Below are 20,538 nucleotides of genomic sequence, written 5' to 3' on the forward strand. Positions count from 1 at the left end.
TCGTAACATTTATGGTGATATTGCTGAGAACTGCATCGTACGTAATTAACTTCCTCCAAGTTCATGGTAATAGCTTAAACAGCATGCCAGTGACAAAACCGGTTTTATTATACCCTAGTGATGAAAGCGTTAGATCCTCACGTCGTGGACCCGAGTTCGATACCCCAAATGGACACAGTGTGAAGAATGTTTGTAGTGTCATCCGTCGTAATATAGTTGGCATGTTGCTGAAAGCGGCGTAGAACCCAAATGACTCACTCATCACCTCACTCACTCAATGTGTTGCACTTCACGCGACCACACACACGCACACACACACACGCACGCACACACGCACGCACGCACCACCCCGACCCCTTGTTCAAAACAATGTCACCTCGATTTCAGTCGAAGGGACAATTAGTGTGGCCAGTTGGGTGTATGGTGACATATAGTCTTACGTTGCTAGTATTTCATACAGCCAGGAAGCAACCCATGCTTGCTGCAAAAGGCGACTATGCGTGTCCTAAGAGGCGACTAACGGGATCGGGTGGTCAGGTTCGCTGACTTGGTTGACACATGTCATCGGTTCCCAATTGCGCAGATCGATGCTCGTGTTGTTGATCACTGGATTGTCTGGTCCAGACTCGATTATTTACAGACCGCCGTAATATAGCTGGAAAAGTGCTGAGTGCGGCGTAAAACTAAACTCACTCACTCACTGCAGCCAGGAAAGATATGTATACTGTGTGGGCATAGTGAAGTTAAAACTTTTATGGCTTGCCGTATAGGGCAACCATTGACTTGACGTGCGTGTATCGGTATATGGACCCCGACAGGCCACTCTGAACTGATTTATGTTTTCGCTGCGAATACGCACATCTTTTCCCAGCGTTTTATAACGAAATAAGCCATGCCCCTGATGATATTTCCCCAGTATGTGATATAAGTATGCATTATTTTATTGAATTACACACAAACAGCATATTATATAGCACCTTGATAGAGTAAAACATGAACAGCTGTTTATTGAACTGCACAGAAACAGCATACTGTATAGCACATTGATAGAGTAACTAATCCAACATATCCTGAGCAATAGATAGAGTAAATAATCCAACATATCCTGAGCAATATATGGAGGTTGGTGAGTGATGGGGAAAATATTAATTCTAACTCAAAAAAGAAAGTCATTGTAACAGAGAAGCTTTCTGTGTATTGAGGTGCGTGAGTAGTAAGGTGAATATTAAGGTAGGCAAAAGTTAATATTGCGGGAAGAGTTCCTCTCTTGTAAAAATTGTAGTGTAGTGGACAGAATTCCATCATCAACTCAGGGTCTTTGTCCCCACGCTGGTTAGCCCAGTCCACGTGCCCGTCACGGTCGAGGGAGCAGGAGGCCGACCAACGTGCAGGTTTCGTAACTGGACCGTTGGTGAGAAACATTAATCGCTTCGCATCAGTACCCCTTTAAAGGACTGCTTTGTTTCTTTCAATATTTGAAACCAACCCTTGTTAGTTACGTATACCGGGTCGTGTGGACATGGAGGAGGGTAGATCCTTATAGCAACAGATTGACCCCGACCCGTACCGAGAAGACTTTCACTCCCTAGGGCACCGTGACCTGGTCTCCGTGTTGATAGCTCAGCTTATCAACTGGGTTAGGTAAGAATTAATGTTTCTTCAACACAGCACAGCAGATTTATCCGCACGACCTATATTTTCGTTCAACCCCCTGACTCAGTCAATGATTCATTGTTCAGATTTGTAAGAGAGTCCTGGTCTACTGCGTGTGGAGGGATTTATAAGGAATGTCTGTGTGGAAATGTGTTTTTGAGACATGCATGGTCCATCATTGATGCTTATCAACATTAACTGATGATATTTTTTCACAAACACCCGCATTGGCATGCAAGTAGACTTACACAAGTTTGTATGTATCCCTGTAAAGACTGACGTCCGACCGCCTATCTAGACCTGCCTTAATTTCTAGATTTGCCTTCATAAAAGACAGAATTGATAAACGTTCAGGGCAGCATTTGAGAAAGGCTACTATGCAAGTAAAGTTGTCACCAGATTCACACCAGATCTGTTTGTTGATCAGTTGTAGATAGCATTCTGTGTCGGCAGTGTCACCTATGCAAAAGCTCAGGTCATACCACCAGGGATTGAAAGGTTTTGTTTATCACATTCTTTGTAATATTAGTCCACCCGCCTCACAGTGGTTGTGTGGTTCTTGCCTGACACACACAACTAACTGCATCCTGACCCTACTTCAGATGCTAACAATGTTTCCAAGCAGTTGATGTACAGTCCTTAGGGTAAAGTATTGTGTACACGAGTAAACTTATGTTTATACTGCTAAGTAGATGTACATGTTGCTGATATAATTGCTATAATCGCGGACTTAGTTGACACATGTCATCTGTTCCCAGTTGCACAGATCGATGCTCAGGCTGTTGATCACTGGACTGTCAGGTCCAGACTGGATTTTATACTGACCGTCGCCATGTAGTTGGACTATTACTGTGTGCGGCGTAAAACTAAATTCACTCACACTCACACAATCTCCAATACAATCGAGTGATCGGGAGAAAACGACATGATATTGTCCAGGGCTTGTCAGATGTTACATTTACTTTATATGAACATGTTGGATTTGTTAGACATCTTCATAACATATGTTCCAGGCAGATGATCCTACCCATATTTCTGAATATATTTCAGCGTCAAGATGTTTGTAAAAGTCATCCTTATCAGCTTGCTCACGTTGCTGCTGCAGCAGGTCGTCAAGTTATAGTGAGTATTTGTTGCTAAGGAAACTTAAAGTGAGTTTTCTGTCATTACCTAAACGGGTTCGACTCCTAGATTCACCCGTAGTCTTGTCATGTCACCATCAGATAACTTCATGGTTTTATAAATGGTGGAAATGCCTATCACGAGCACCTCCCGATTTTTATCCGTGATAACAGGATGCCACGAATTGCTTGTGCGGTGGTTAAGATGTATGATTACCCGTGAAGATCCAGGTCAGATATGATCTTCAGCAACCCATGCTTATCGTAAGAGGCGACTAACTGATCGGTTTTTAAACAAGCCATTTGCCAGCAGCATAGTTTGGCATTCGATTGCCCATTATTATTGAACGGAGCAATATTCAAACTGCAGTGAATTACTGATAACAGTCACCCTTTCGCTTTGTTAAAATATGTTATTCGTACATTAAAGAGGACCAGATAGCTAACTCAGATGGATCGAGAAGTAAAAAGCGCGATGTTTATCTACTTTTTTCTAAATATGTTCCCGCCATCTGCTGAGGGCACAACATATTCTGTTTTGATTTACAGAAAGGAATCCGTAAACTTTCGCACTGCTGGAATCTTAATCTAAATTAAATCTTCATGTAAAGAGTTTGAACAGTGTGCACTTACATTTCTTCATGTCCAATAGTGAAGAATCGCAAGTGAACGAGTGAGTTTATATTTAGCAACATTCCAGCAATATCACAGCGCAGGACACAAGAAATGGGCTACGCACATGTGAGGAATAGAACTGGATCTTCGACGTGACAAGCGAACGCTTTAACCACAAGGCTACCCCAAACGTGAACTGAAGTATTAAGCTAATTAAAAAGATGAAATATTTCTCGAGCATCGGCGCAACACTTTAATTTGTGCTCGTAAGAATACACACACACACACACACACACACACACACACACACACACACACACACACACACACACACACGTATGTATGTATGTATGTATGTATGTATGTATGTATGTGTATATGTATGTATGTGTGTGTGTGTGTGTGTGTGTGTATATATATATATATATATATATATATATATATATATGGCTGCGTCCCGATCATCCATTTGTCCACTATAAGAATGCATTTCTGTAAGAACGAGTGTGACTGGATCTACACCTCTTTAACACGTACTTAACTTCCCATGCTGTTTTTCTCAGAGAACAAATAGAAATGTGTTCCTCTCTTGTCACTCTTTTTGTATCAAAAAGATTAAAAAAAAACCTACCGCCCTCGTCACGTTTGACGAGAAACATTTAATTATTTTTATGCAGCCGCAAACACTCGGACAATGTGTTATTATCAATAATGGAAACAAACAGTACAGTGCTCTACTACTCACGGTAACAATATTCTTCATCTGATAAAAAATTATCTTTGTAGAAATTACTTATGAGGACCGCGTACATCCATTACACGGAAGATTGAAGATAACCTCTTATACTCCGGGGACTACGTAGGTAATATTAGTCAAGATATTATGTTCTTGGTAGATTCGAAATAGCATTTAAATTTTATTTTATCTGTTTCAGTTTCCATATGGACTTCGACAAGCACCTGTTCAACCATTATCCTGGCCCGTGCCATCCGGTGGAAGGAATAAGTGAGATAAAATTTCATACACCATACTGTGAAAGGACGCTGAGGTGGCTATGTAGTTCTTCATGCCTGAAGGGCTCGGGTTCAGTTCATTATATCGTTAAAATGAGTGAATCCGGGATTTGGTGTTCAACGCATGCTTGTCCTAATAGGCGATTAATGGGATCGGGTGGTCGGGCTTGCTGACTGGGTTGAGGCATGTCATGGTATCCCAACGCGCAGATCGATGCTGATGATGTTGATCACTAGATTGTCTGGTCCAGACTCGATTCTTTACAGACCGACATCACATAGCTGGAATATTGCTGAGTGTGGCGTTAAACAATCAGCAAAGTCTGTGAAGCTCATTACTGTTAAATTCCACCATAATGTTTTTTGAAAATATTACTATCTCACTCCGTTTTGACGTAGTGAGCTAGTTTGAGTGACTAATATGGCTGAGGAATTAGTGTTGAGTCTACACTGAATTCGAACGCAATATTTCATTGTGGAAATAAATCCTGCGCCCTTGCCAAGCATGCCAACGTATATTCCAGTTCAGGGCAACAAAATGTCACGAGGGGCTTTCTGGAGAAGAGTGTACCTTTTGTACAGTTCATTGATGACATATTCAATGTACTTTAATACATACATGGATATACATATGCATGTCATATACGGACACAAATCAGCATGATACTTTTCTCATCACGTAGACATTGCATAAAATATAATAAACCCACCAAGTGTGTGGGACTGGGTATTGTCAGTAAAGACCGTTAAAAATGTGAAAACCTCGCTTCATTCTTACACATTATACATTCGTACATCTACACAGTATACATTCATACATTCACACATTTACACATTCATAATTTACACGTTACACATTCACAATTTACACATTACAGATTCACACATTTACACATTCATACATTTACACGTTCATGCCACAGCTGTATATTACACAAAAATTACGTTTAACACTAATATATATCTTACTAAATTATTGAATTATTTACCATTTGTAAATAATTAGACTTTAAATGCATTGCACTCAATGCAACACAACTAGTTATCATAAACCGCTAAATACTTGCAATATTACAAAGCAGACAAGTTAACAAAGCATAAACACACAAACTGTACACACCACATGAATATGTACAATCTACAGAAAGTATTGTTAGAGGCTAACCTTCAGAAATGATCCCGAGGGCTTCAATTTCAATGTCCAAGTCATCCAAAATATACGAGATTCAGTATCCACAAATGCAGTCGACAGTAGAAATGTTCCGAACTGATAATAAACTCAAAACTAAACCCAGGGTACAGCATTCTAGCAGGGTTTTGTGACGAAGGGGCAGTATGTGGCTCGCTTGGCCAGGCTCTTGTCTGGTATTGCTCTAGGTGATTGTGACAGAGGCAGAAAACTCATGCAGTAAGCTGAAAGAAGGGTTAGAGAAACTTAAGAGTGAAGTATATAATGATTAAAATCTAAAGAATAAAAACACTGAATATATAGAAATATTCTTCATGTCATAACACGATTTGTCCTTTCGTTCGTGATAAAATTTAACAGACTAGACGATTTAGAATTGATTACACAAATGTATATGGGCATTTGTAGATCATTCTTCATATCCGGCATACTTCCGGAATATTCACAGGTGTTATCGTCTAATCGTTTGTACTTTGACTTTGATATTTTTCGTTTGTGATTTTGTGTGTTACTGGAGAGGTACTTATGTAAGACTCAGTACCTGTTTACCAATCCAGTCTTTTTTCAAGGCACGGAAATATGTTCCTTCTAGAACTCAGGTATTGTTTCTAACTGTTTGGGTACCGTTTAGCTTCACAAAAAGACATTGACCTTGACAAACAGATGAGAGTGGTCTCGTGCATTTCAGGTCTTGGCTCCGAGGATATGCATATGCTGCCGGATGGAAGGACATTTATAACATCGGTATGTTTGTCGGACATATTATATCTGGTGTATCAAAGATGTTTACCTTCAGAGTACTGTAGAAGTGTATTACTTTCCTTGACTGAAACAAATTACCGTCCACGTACATGATGCTATACTTCCCTATAGATGATACCTTCTTTTACGTCTACGTAAAGGATACTTTACTTCTGCTTGAATGATACTCTCTTGTACTTCTGCTTGAATGATACTCTCTTGTACTTCTGCTTGAATGATACTCTCTTGTACTTCTGCTTGAATGATACTCTCTTGTACTTCTGCTTGAATGATACTCTCTTGTACTTCTGCTTGAATGATACTCTCTTGTACTTCTGCTTGAATGATACTCTCTTGTACTTCTAGCTGCATGGACGATTACACTATACATTTTCTTTTACTTCTACGTGAATGATACTTTACTACCGCTTGGAGGATACTAGCTTTTATTTCTACGTGAATGATACTTTACTACCGCTTGGAGGATACTAGCTTTTACTTCTACGTGAATGATACTTTACTACCGCTTGGAGGATACTAGCTTTTACTTCTACGTGAATGATACTTTACTACCGCTTGGAGGATACTCTCTTTTACTTCTACGTGAATGATACTTTACTACCGCTTGGAGGATACTAGCTTTTACTTCTACGTGAATGATACTTTACTACCGCTTGGAGGATACTAGCTTTTACTTCTACGTGAATGATACTTTACTACCGCTTGGAGGATACTAGCTTTTACTTCTGCGTGAATGATACTTTACTACCGCTTGGAGGATACTAGCTTTTACTTCTACGTGAATGATACTTTACTACCGCTTGGAGGATACTAGCTTTTACTTCTACGTGAATGATACTTTACTACCGCTTGGAGGATACTAGCTTTTATTTCTACGTGAATGATACTTTACTACCGCTTGGAGGATACTAGCTTTTACTTCTGCGTGAATGATACTTTACTACCGCTTGGAGGATACTAGCTTTTACTTCTACGTGAATGATACTTTACTACCGCTTGGAGGATACTAGCTTTTACTTCTACGTGAATGATACTTTACTACCGCTTGGAGGATACTAGCTTTTACTTCTACGTGAATGATACTTTACTACCGCTTGGAGGATACTAGCTTTTACTTCTACGTGAATGATACTTTACTACCGCTTGGAGGATACTAGCTTTTACTTCTACGTGAATGATACTTTACTACCGCTTGGAGGATACTAGCTTTTACTTCTGCGTGAATGATACTTTACTACCGCTTGGAGGATACTAGCTTTCACTTCTACGTGAATGATACTTTACTACCGCTTGGAGGATACTAGCTTTTACTTCTACGTGAATGATACTTTACTACCGCTTGGAGGATACTAGCTTTTACTTCTACGTGAATGATACTTTACTACCGCTTGGAGGATACTAGCTTTTACTTCTACGTGAATGATACTTTACTACCGCTTGGAGGATACTAGCTTTCACTTCTACGTGAATGACACTTTACTACTGCTTGGAGGATACTCTCTTTTACTTCTACGTGAATGACACTTTACTACTGCTTGGAGGATACTAGCTTTTACTTCTACGTGAATGATACTTTACTACCGCTTGGAGGATACTCTCTTTTACTTCTACGGGAATGATACTTTACTCTCGCTTGCAGGATACTAGCTTTTACTTCTACGTGAATGACACTTTACTACTGCTTGGAGGATACTAGCTTTTACTTCTACGTGAATGACACTTTACTACCGCTTGGAGGATACTAGCTTTTACTTCTACGTGAATGACACTTTACTACTGCTTGGAGGATACTCTCTTTTACTTCTACGTGAATGACACTTTACTACTGCTTGGAGGATACTAGCTTTTACTTCTACGTGAATGATACTTTACTACCGCTTGGAGGATACTCTCTTTTACTTCTACGGGAATGATACTTTACTCTCGCTTGCAGGATACTAGCTTTTACTTCTACGTGAATGACACTTTACTACCGCTTGGAGGATACTAGCTTTTACTTCTACGTGAATGACACTTTACTACTGCTTGGAGGATACTCTCTTTTACTTCTACGTGAATGACACTTTACTACTGCTTGGAGGATACTAGCTTTTACTTCTACGTGAATGATACTTTACTACCGCTTGGAGGATACTCTCTTTTACTTCTACGTGAATGATAGTTTACATCTGCATGGATGATACTCTCTTTTACTTCTACGTGGATGGACGATTGGACGATGTATTGATTTACCTCTACGTGAATGATAGTTTACATCTGCATGGATGATACTCTCTTTTACTTCTACGTGGATGGACGATTGGACGATGTATTGATTTACTTCTACGTGAATGATAGTTTACATCTGCATGGATGATACTCTTTTTTACTTCTACGTGGATGGACGATTGGACGATGTATTGATTTACCTCTACGTGAATGATAGTTTACATCTGCATGGATGATACTCTCTTTTACTTCTACGTGGATGGACGATTGGACGATGTATTGATTTACTTCTACGTGAATGATAGTTTACATCTGCATGGATGATACTCTCTTTTACTTCTACGTGGATGGACGATTGGACGATGTATTGATTTACCTCTACGTGAATGATAGTTTACATCTGCATGGATGATACTCTCTTTTACTTCTACGTGGATGGACGATTGGACGATGTATTGATTTACTTCTACGTGAATGATAGTTTACATCTGCATGGATGATACTCTTTTTTACTTCTACGTGGATGGACGATTGGACGATGTATTGATTTACCTCTACGTGAATGATAGTTTACATCTGCATGGATGATACTCTTTTTTACTTCTACGTGGATGGACGATTGGACGATGTATTGATTTACTTCTACGTGAATGATAGTTTACATCTGCATGGATGATACTCTCTTTTACTTCTACGTGGATGGACGATTGGACGATGTATTGATTTACTTCTACGTGAATGATAGTTTACATCTGCATGGATGATACTCTCTTTTACTTCTACGTGGATGGACGATTGGACGATGTATTGATTTACCTCTACGTGAATGATAGTTTACATCTGCATGGATGATACTCTCTTTTACTTCTACGTGGATGGACGATTGGACGATGTATTGATTTACTTCTACGTGAATGATAGTTTACATCTGCATGGATGATACTCTTTTTTACTTCTACGTGGATGGACGATTGGACGATGTATTGATTTACTTCTACGTGAATGATAGTTTACATCTGCATGGATGATACTCTTTTTTACTTCTACGTGGATGGACGATTGGACGATGTATTGATTTACCTCTACGTGAATGATAGTTTACATCTGCATGGATGATACTCTTTTTTACTTCTACGTGGATGGACGATTGGACGATGTATTGATTTACTTCTACGTGAATGATAGTTTACATCTGCATGGATGATACTCTTTTTTACTTCTACGTGGATGGACGATTGGACGATGTATTGATTTACCTCTACGTGAATGATAGTTTACATCTGCATGGATGATACTCTCTTTTACTTCTACGTGGATGGACGATTGGACGATGTATTGATTTACTTCTACGTGAATGATAGTTTACATCTGCATGGATGATACTCTCTTTTACTTCTACGTGGATGGACGATTGGACGATGTATTGATTTACTTCTACGTGAATGATAGTTTACATCTGCATGGATGATACTCTCTTTTACTTCTACGTGGATGGACGATTGGGCGATGTATTGATTTACCTCTACGTGAATGATAGTTTACATCTGCATGGATGATACTCTCTTTTACTTCTACGTGGATGGACGATTGGACGATGTATTGATTTACTTCTACGTGAATGATAGTTTACATCTGCATGGATGATAGTCTTTTTTACTTCTACGTGGATGGACGATTGGACGATGTATTGATTTACTTCTACGTGAATGATAGTTTACTTCTGCATGGATGATACTCTCTTTTACTTCTACGTGGATGGACGATTGGACGATGTATTGATTTACTTCTACGTGAATGATAGTTTACATCTGCATGGATGATACTCTCTTTTACTTCTACGTGGATGGACGATTGGACGGTGTATTGATTTACTTCTACGTGAATGATAGTTTACATCTGCATGGATGATACTCTCTTTTACTTCTACGTGGATGGACGATTGGGCGATGTATTGATTTACCTCTACGTGAATGATAGTTTACATCTGCATGGATGATACTCTCTTTTACTTCTACGTGGATGGACGATTGGACGATGTATTGATTTACTTCTACGTGAATGATAGTTTACATCTGCATGGATGATACTCTCTTTTACTTCTACGTGGATGGACGATTGGACGATGTATTGATTTACTTCTACGTGAATGATAGTTTACTTCTGCATGGATGATACTCTCTTTTACTTCTACGTGGATGGACGATTGGACGATGTATTGATTTACTTCTACGTGAATGATAGTTTACATCTGCATGGATGATACTCTCTTTTACTTCTACGTGGATGGACGATTGGACGATGTATTGATTTACTTCTACGTGAATGATAGTTTACATCTGCATGGATGATACTCTCTTTTACTTCTACGTGGATGGACGATTGGGCGATGTATTGATTTACCTCTACGTGAATGATAGTTTACATCTGCATGGATGATACTCTCTTTTACTTCTACGTGGATGGACGATTGGACGATGTATTGATTTACTTCTACGTGAATGATAGTTTACTTCTGCATGGATGATACTCTCTTTTACTTCTACGTGGATGGACGATTGGACGATGTATTGATTTACCTCTACGTGAATGATAGTTTACATCTGCATGGATGATACTCTCTTTTACTTCTACGTGCATTATACCTTACTTCTGCATGGATGGTACTTTCGTAACTTTGACATGAATGATACTGTACTTCCCATTGGAAGATACTTTCTTTCAAGTATACGTGAATGATACTTTGAGTGAGTGTGTTCAGTTTTACGCCGCACTCAGCAATATTTCAGCTATATGACGGCGGTCTGTAAGTAATCGAGTCTGGACCAGACACTCCAGTGATCAACAACATGAGCATCGATCTGCGCAATTGGGAACCGATGACATGTGTCAACTAAGTCAGCGAGCCTGAGCATCAGATCCTGTTAGCCGCCTCTTACGACAAGCATGATCGCTTTTTATGGCAAGCATGGGTTGCTGAAGTCCTGTTCTACCCCAGGACCTTCACGGGTCGAATGATACTTTACTTCCCCTTGGACGATACTTTCTTTTACTTCAATGTGGATGATACCGATGCAGCTATATGTACACAGGCGGTCTCACCTACATAGGAGAAGGTATCAGCAATTTTCGAGTAATCGACTTTGGCAACCAAAATGTTGCTTTACTTCTGTAAGGATGATACTTATTTTTATTTTTCCGTGAATGATACTTTACTTCCACTTGGATGATACTTTCTGTTACTTCTACGTGAACAATAATTTATTTCCGCATTGGCAATACTTGCTTTTGCTTCTGGGTGAATGATACTTTACTTCCACTTGGATGATACTTTCTGTTACTTCTACGTGAATAATAATTTATTTCCGCATTGGCAATACTTGCTTTTGCTTCTGGGTGAATGATACTTTACTTTCATGGGGATGATATTTTTTGTGGTTCTACGTGAATGGTACTTTACTTTCATGGGGATGACATTTTTTGTGGTTCTACGTGAATGGTACTTTACTTCCACTTGGACGATACTTTGTTTTACTTCTCTGGGAATTATACTTTGCTCTCTCTTGCAGGATACTCCCGACTAATCAACTTTGGCAACCAAAATGTTTCGAGTAATCGGCAATAGTTCCGAATCTGTTTTATTAAAATACGTCGACAAAAGCCTTTTCTGCATCCATAAGATCTCTCTACTAACAACAGAGTTGATTGCAAAATTCTGATTATACGATTTTGAGTATATCATGTGTGTATATTTGTTTCAGCTGTATTACAGCTGTTCAGTGTAACAATGTTAACAATCGAGTCTGGATCGGACAATCCAGTGATTGTCACCATGCGATACTATAATAGAGCATGTGTTTGTGAATCACTATGAAATACTGCTGACACCAGGTGTTCATGAAACACGTGAGCGTATCCAGCTTCACTGATGGCACCCGTTATAAACATGTCTTGTCAGTTGTTCACCTCAAATGATTCCGGACAAATCAAAGTAGGGAATTCCATCGGGTATTATTTTTGTCACTGATTCATCAAGTTCTACATGTTTTCCATGACACTTTATACATAACCTTGAACGAACAACATCAGCACAGGAAGAGATGTTTGGCGTTCTTCGAAATCTTGCTGAAAAGAGCCATTTGCATTCATCTTACCGAACACCTCAATGTTAATTTTGAGTTGTTTGAGGCACAGGTATAAAACGTTTTGCATCCATCGCCAGATTTTTCTGACACGGAAAACAGATTTAGAGTTATCCCCCTTCAATAGATTTGCAAAACATCGGTAATTTCTGTGCGTCATACGTGATTCAATGTTATTCGATATGTCTTTTTAATACCACGAAGTGTCTCATTCCCAACTGGGTTCATAGAAAATGTTATTAGCGGGGTACATTGAAAATAATAGAAGAGCGATCAGCCAATCAGAAAACGACATTTATGTGTGAGGCAAGATAATTCTATATTTAGGCATTGTATGAACATGTGTATCCAAACTATACATAATCAATAACCAGAAAGTTTCGCTACGTTACAAGACAATATCATCTACATGGAAATAAGTATCTTCTACGTAGATGTAGGCATCTTTTACCAAGCTCTCAGTATAGAACATATAAGTACATACAGTGAAGTAGATATTGTACACTAAGGTGGATATAGTACTAGGATATGACACTACTTTTTACTAAGTTGTAATTTTAGACTCCTTGTCTGGTCTGTTAGTTTGTTGTTTAACTCCACTGTTAGCAATATTCCAGATATATGGCGGTGGTCTGTTCATAATCAAGTCCAGACAATCCAGTGATCAAAAGCATGAGCATTCATCTACGAAAATGGGATAATATGACATGTCAGCGAGCATAACCACCTGATCCCGTTAGCCTCTGAAGACCAAGTCCTACTACTGTGCTACTGTTTCAGGGAATCCGAATGACTGGTGACAGCCCATCCCTAGACACGTTTTATGCACAAAACAACATTAAGGGAAGGATCTACTTCTTCGACATGAAGAACCCAAGGAAGATGGCGCAGGAGTTGACGTTGACATCCACGGAGGACTTTGACAAGGACAGGCTTCAACCTCATGGTATCAGTGCTTGGGAGGACAAGGGTACAGGTGAGTTTAGAATGTCGTGTTGATATATGTTACACACGCAACAGTGCTTGGAAGGACACGCGTCTGGTGAGTTTTCGTTATCTCATTGATTTCGTGCTTAGTGGGACAAGGAGTCGGTTAGATATGGGTGTCATGTTGATGTGCAGGACAAAAAGTCTAGTGGTAGAGGGAAAGGACAACAGTTACTTGTTTATACTCACGAAGGAAATCGACCACAATCCAATGCTTATGAACGAATACAATTACAGTTTGGCTACCCCGCTCTCCTGATCATCAAACATATTTATAACTAGAGTATATCAGTTTTTCTCTTCAGGTCAGGTGTACCTATTTGTTGTTAATCATGGGCAGGACGGACGGGAGAAGGTCGAGAAATTCCTCGTGTCTTTCGAAAAAGGTTCTTTACGCCACATGAAGTCTTACCATGGAGACCCAACCTTTAGGAAGTGAGTTAGTGAGTGGGTGAATGAGGGTATATTCTGTTTGAGCTGTTTTTAATGATTTTGCAACAGTTTTTTTATTTGCACAGGAAATTGGTTTGTGCCACTGTACAAATTTAGAACTCGGGCTGTCTACTTGACTAGACTGTCTGAACCTGGCAGTCCAGTATATTGCTGTTATAACGTTATTTACACCACAAAGAGTGATAAATATGAGTGTCCACCGTTATTGTTTTCAACACCTGGTGTCCAATGAGAATCAGTGTGGTACCCCTTAACCATTATCCAATATAAGTAATGAGTGAGTGAGTATGGTTTTACGCCTCTTTTAGCAACATTCCAGCAATATCGAGGCGGAGACCACCAGCCATGGGCTTCACACATTGTACCCATGTGGGAGATGGAACTCGAACAAAGGTCTTCAACTTGACGTGCCGACTCTTTAACTACTGGACTACCCACCTCCCCATTGTAAGTAAAAACAAGTATGCTGGGTAAAATAGAACAATTTGTAGGACATATTAACTACGTTGACCATACGACATGACCATATCGTATGAAGTGTGTCTTTATGTCCTTTTTCAGCTTAAATGACCTCATCGCCACCAGTGAAGACAGTTTCTATTACACCAACTTCCTATATAGCGACTGCCCTGTCGGTAAACTCTTTGAAAGTTTGTTTTCCATGCCTTGGGCCTTTGTGGGCTACTTTGATGGTACAGCTTATCGCATCGTGGCTGATGGGATCATGATGGCTAACGGTATACAGTTGTCAGGAGATGGAAGGTGACGTTATTCTGAGACAAATATGCATAGCTTAAAATGGACAAGAATATTATACTTGCGTGCATATGTATGTCATATAGGTGTCTACTTTTGTATGCATTTTGGCTAGTGTTTTTGCATAGTTTAGAAAATCATAATGTAAATACCTACCTCCTATCTAAATCAAATTAAAGATATTGCCTCGAAAAAGAATCGCCCATCGTGAGAATAGCGAAGCTATATTTTTGGTAAGGTATATCATAAACTCATTGATTTTAGATGCATACATCTTTTGATTTTGTACTCGGGTGATTTATGGATGTATTGAAAGACAAATGCCTTCCTTACATTATGAATTATGCAGAATCATTGCATTTGTCCAGATTCGGCTATATCGAGGCCAGGTGATCTAGAACCTGTACGTATATGCGCTATGAACTGTGCTGCAACCTGTGCTGTATCGTCTCTCCAGGTATGTCTATATCACTGCTTCCACGGCCCATGATCTGAGGATATATGAGAGAAGCGAGGACAATTCGTTAGAGTTGATAGAGGTGGGTGGAAAAGGACGGATCGAGAATTACGTATTTAGCTAACACCGGTGAGAACTCTCCACTTACTTTCCCATGGGTCATTTCCCTAGACTGCTGTGCTACGACTCTTAGAGGAACAAAATCTAATTTCTGTACTAAGAAACTCTCTGACACTGTGAAGAACCCTTCCTTCTGTTACTAGTTCATGGACATGAAAAACAATTCCCAGTTACCATCGTCCACTAGTGATAAGGATCTTGCAGATATTTTTTCACTAAATTTAAGGAAAAGCTTTGACCGAACATTTCCTGGCACACAGGATCCTCCAACATGTCTGCTGGTTACGTCCGTCATCTTATAACCAGAGATGCAGCTAAAGTTCTCACTCATTCACTTGTTCTCCCCAGGATTGAATATAGCAATAGCCCACTGTTTGGAATCTTTAATAATCCTCTGTTCAGACTTCAAAAACTTCAAACTGCTGGCTCAAGGGTTGTCACTAAAACATCCAAATGGTCTCATATAACCCCAATCCTCCAGATTCTGCATTAGCTGCCAGAGTTTAAGTCAGAGTTCAGTTCAAGATCCTCACTATTGTTTTCCGCTTCACGCACGACCTCCATACCTCTCTTAGATATTGTCAACATATATGCCTGCCCGTTCACTCCGCTTCCAGAATCAAGATCTTCTCTCAGTTTCCCAAGTTCATGTCAAACACAAAAACATAGGTCATTCAAACTGGCAGCAGCAGCCCCGTGGAACAGTCTTCCTACATCCATCAAAAATACTTCATCCATAGAAGCATTCAAAACGTGACTCAGAACTTTCCTCTTGAAAAAAGCCTACAGCCTATAACTGCGAAATATTATCATGGTCATTTTTACAAACTGTAATATCTTCCTCATGACACTCTTTTTATATATAGCACCTTGAGCATGCTCTGGATGGACTATGGCGCACAGGAAATACATATCTATTATTACTTAGTATTATTATGATCACCTCTATTTTCATCTTGGATCATTTCACTAGAATATCCCCGACCTATGATCTCTTCTAATTTTCCTTTGGGCCATTTCACTAGAATATACCCTAGCTGTGACCTCTTCTAATTTTCCCGTGGGCCATTTCACTAGATATTCCCAAGGGTTGGTCTCCCATAGTTTTCTCTTGGGTCGTTTCACGAGAATATCCCCAAGCTGTGATATCTTGTAATTTTCCTATGGGCCATTTCACTAGAATATCCTCAAGCTGTGATTTCCTCCTATTTTCCCTGGGATCATTTCACTAGAATATCCCCAACCTATGATCTCTTCTATTTTTCCTTTGGGCCATTTCACTAGAATATCCCCCAACTGTGACCTCTTCTAATTTTCCCTTGGGCCATTTCACTAGATATTCCCAAGGATTAGTGTCCCATTATTTTCCCTTTGGCCAGTTCACTGTAATATGTCCAAGCTGTGGTTTCTAATCTCTCTGAATCTATACAGTAGCGTTGGTCAAGTTACCTAATTTCTCATTGTTTTGCCCTCACTTACAGAGTCACGTTATTGTGTTCACCAGTTGTGTTCCTGCGTGTTCCAGGTTTATCCGTTGTCCTCCATGCCAGACAATGTAATGTTGGATCACGACACGGGCCATCTCTACATCGCGCTGCATCCAATACACTACCTGACCATTGCCCATTTTACAAATCCTGCAAACAGATCTCCTTCCCAGGTATTTGAGTAAGTCAGTTTAGTTTTACGCCGCACTCAGCAATATTCCAGCTATATGGCGGTGGTCTGTAAATAATCGAGTCAGGACCAGACTTTCCAGTGACCAGTAGACCTGCCCACACTTGAACCGATGTCATGTGTCAACCTAGTAAGCGAGCCTGACCACCCAATCCCGTTAGTCGCCTCTTACGACAAACATAGCCGCATTTTATGGAAAGCATGGGTTGATTAGGACCTATTCTATCCCGTACCTTCACAGGTCTCCAGGTATATGAAGTGTTATGTATTGTCATCTATTGTAAAACAGTGTTGCATTTGTGTTACATTGTTTTGCTGTAGTGGGCAGTGATGTGGCTGAGTGAATGAGTTTGGTTTTACGCCGTTTTTTAGCAATATTCCGGCAATATCACGAGGGTGGACACCAGTAATGGGATTCACACATTGCACCCATGTGGGGAATCGAACCCGTGTCATCAGAGTGCCGAGCGAACGCTTTAACCCCTGATCTAACCCACCGCCCCTACTCAAATTTGAGAATTTCCTAAAATATGCTGAAGTCGGTAATTACACCCAAACATAGTATACAATTTGAGTTTGATAGACAGATTCGTACGTTGTTTTGACTGTTTTATTTTTTAACATGCAACTGTTTCAAATTGTCAACCTCAGTTTGAAATTTAGTAAAAAGTTAAGTTTGTTTCGCGAAAGAAGTGCTGCATGCTTTTAGAGCAGCCGGTAGTATGTTACCAAGTCCAATCCAACATGTTACACAGAATATTCCAAAAGAGATTTATACTACATGTTATATATAGGGTCGATGCGTTACATGAAGAAAAACATTTGAGTGAAGATAACAGTTTACACTGATCTTGGCCAATTCTGAAATCCAATTCCGAAATTCTGAATATTTTTCTTTGGTGGTGCCTTTTCCTGTGCAGTAATTAAGGTACATATAAAGGAAAGATGGTGAGGTGAAAGGTTAAGCTTTTAGCCAAGGATTAGTGCATTGGAAAGGCTGGGTTTTCCGGATGGTGTGTCGTTACAGATTCATTATCCCCCGCAACAATGAAGTTGGGAGGATATAGACACGAGTTCCGTCCTCCGTCCGTCCGTCCGTCCGTCCTTCCGTCTGTGCGCCCGCAACACTTTGTCTGAAGCATATCTCCTAAACTATTCGTGACAATCTAACCAAACTTGGAACTCATGTCAAGCATGATCCTTGGATGTGGTTTAGACCCAGGTATGAATTTTTAGTTTTTGTGGTGTCCATGGAAACATGACTTAGGCTGTGACTATGACTGATGATGTGGATGCTATTTTGTCCGGAGCAGATCTTCTTAACTAAACATTCATGCGTGCTAGCTTCATCAAACGTGGTAGACATATCAAGCATGATCCCTAGATGTGCTCTCCTTCTCTCCTACCACTCTGCCATATGCACACCAAAACATTGACATACTGTAATCATGATTAGTAGATATATTCATGAAGAGTATTTTGCGTGGGATTTTGATGATTATCCTGATTATCATACGAGGAATGTCTCGCTGATGGGTATTAGTCTCAGACATGTAACATATATTTCTATAGTCTGTCCAGCTCAAAAGCGGACCGATGAATTGCAATCTAACTCGAAAACTAATAAACATAACATGCTCAGTGAAACGCTAATCATAATCAAAACATCATACCAACTCTGTGGGTTTCTTGCACATTTTGTGTCCTAAAAATGAAACAGCTGTTTAACACAGTATCATTAAAATATTGACACAGTCCACTGTTTCTTACGAGGGAGGAGTGCAGAGAAAGGGACAGCCTGGCATTCGAGAAGCACGTGCACAAGCCGACAAAGTTATTTTGTTCATTTACCTGGGCCTAGATTTTCGAAGCTCTCTTAGCGCAAAGACAGTCGTAAGTTAGTGTTAACGTATGGCACTTACGACTATCTTACCGCTACGAGAGCTTCGAAAATAGTTTCACGCGCTTTTATTGTTAGTGCAAGGATGTTTCACGTGCAGTTCGTGGCTACGTTTTGGTAACATGGTTAGTATCTGGCTGCGCTTTGGTGAATTTTGCATATGTGTTCTCTCTGAACAATTCTGAAGGAAATTTCACTTTTGGAAAGATAAAACTACGTCCCCATATTTACACAAAGAATGATATTTCAGTGTCCGTTTCAATCCATTTTGCCTTTTATTAGTGCAGTATTGCATTCGTGATCGAGGAAACTGAAATAAGGTTCAGATCGGCGTCAAACCTAATTCAGTTAATGAATATACCGTATATTGACTAGTATAATGAACATCGCATCACGGTATTCCATTCGCTTCATGACTCCCTGAATCTCATCGTTGTTTCAGGTCCTGCAGATAAAACTGAAGGATGGATCTGTATCTTCCGTGACAGAATTGTTCCTTGATGACGGAAACCTGATATCTGCGTCAACTGTTGCAACTATCTACAAGAAGAAGATGCTGATTGGCTCCGTATTTGACAAGCTTGTATACTGTGATGTTGCTGTACCCCTTTGAGTTTGGTATTGCTTACTTTAAATAGGAAAACATGACAATATATTGTTAGTTTCGAAAAATAAAAATCAACCATATTTAGGAAGCAGACTAATGCTTAGTCCCAGAATATACAGTGGAAGCTGTCAAAACTGGTATCTGTCCATTTCGGCAAAATAAAAAATAAAGTCTCAGTCCAGTCTGTGGTTTGAACATTCATCATCAGCTCTACAATCCGGCACGTTGTCTAAACTGGATTATTTCTTCAGTCCCGATCAATGCCGGTTTAGACAGCTTCGACTGTATGTAATTTAGTAAGAAATAAACCCATTTTAAATTTACTTACTCTAGGGCTTTAACACTGCAGTAGTGCAAATAATGTGGTTCAGTGACGGTAAGATAGAGTAAGACTTCACATGCTTTTCAGCGATCAATGAATATTCTGTCACATTCATTCAGTTTCACCATGTCGTTGAATGATTTACATTTCGACATTGTAAACCATTTCGAAAATAAATATAACGACATACAGTATAGAATTACGTAAATACTGCTGTACTAGAAGCGTTAACCTTGCTCCAAGGCTGTACTGAGGACAAAGCTCATGGATCTATGATGATTCTATCCATAAAAGACAAAAGCACGTCAAAATACGCCAGTCAGTTAGAGTGATTGCAGTTAGTTTAACGCATCTTTTAGCACTATTCCAGCAATATCACGGCGGGGACACCAGATATGGGCTTCACGCATTGTATTTATGTGAGGAATGGATCCTAGTTCTTCAGCGAACGCTTTGTCGTTGCCTTAGTTCACACAAGTATACATGAAGTGTGTTGATCTTGGGAAATATAAGTCCATGTTTCATATGCATTAGTCTGTTTCAGCACCCTCGTTTTTC

General features: G+C 39.7%; 1 protein-coding gene across 1 annotated transcript; it reads left to right on the forward strand.

Annotated features, from left to right (window-relative positions):
• The first annotated feature begins 1,241 nt into the window (after window positions 1–1,241).
• Window positions 1,242–20,171, forward strand: LOC137299032 (serum paraoxonase/arylesterase 1-like). Its single transcript, XM_067831506.1, has 10 exons — window positions 1,242–1,641; window positions 2,704–2,775; window positions 4,325–4,395; window positions 6,281–6,336; window positions 13,482–13,677; window positions 13,994–14,123; window positions 14,703–14,903; window positions 15,355–15,436; window positions 17,000–17,134; window positions 19,494–20,171. The coding sequence occupies exons 2-10, from the start codon at window positions 2,711–2,713 to the stop codon at window positions 19,662–19,664; spliced, it is 1,107 nt and encodes a 368-aa protein (XP_067687607.1). The 5' UTR covers window positions 1,242–1,641; window positions 2,704–2,710; the 3' UTR covers window positions 19,665–20,171.
• Window positions 20,172–20,538: the final 367 nt, after the last annotated feature.

This window comes from Haliotis asinina, chromosome 10, assembly GCF_037392515.1.
Source record: "Haliotis asinina isolate JCU_RB_2024 chromosome 10, JCU_Hal_asi_v2, whole genome shotgun sequence".
NCBI lineage: Eukaryota > Metazoa > Mollusca > Gastropoda > Lepetellida > Haliotidae > Haliotis > Haliotis asinina.

Coding starts and splice junctions, on each gene's coding strand:
- LOC137299032 (XM_067831506.1), top strand. CDS start 2,711: ATGTTTGTAAAAGTCATCCTTATCAGCTTGCTCACGTTGCTGCTGCAG. Junction 6,337..13,481: donor GAAGGACATTTATAACATCG/GTATGTTTGTCG, acceptor CTACTGTTTCAG/GGAATCCGAATGACTGGTGA. Junction 13,678..13,993: donor TTGGGAGGACAAGGGTACAG/GTGAGTTTAGAA, acceptor TTTTCTCTTCAG/GTCAGGTGTACCTATTTGTT.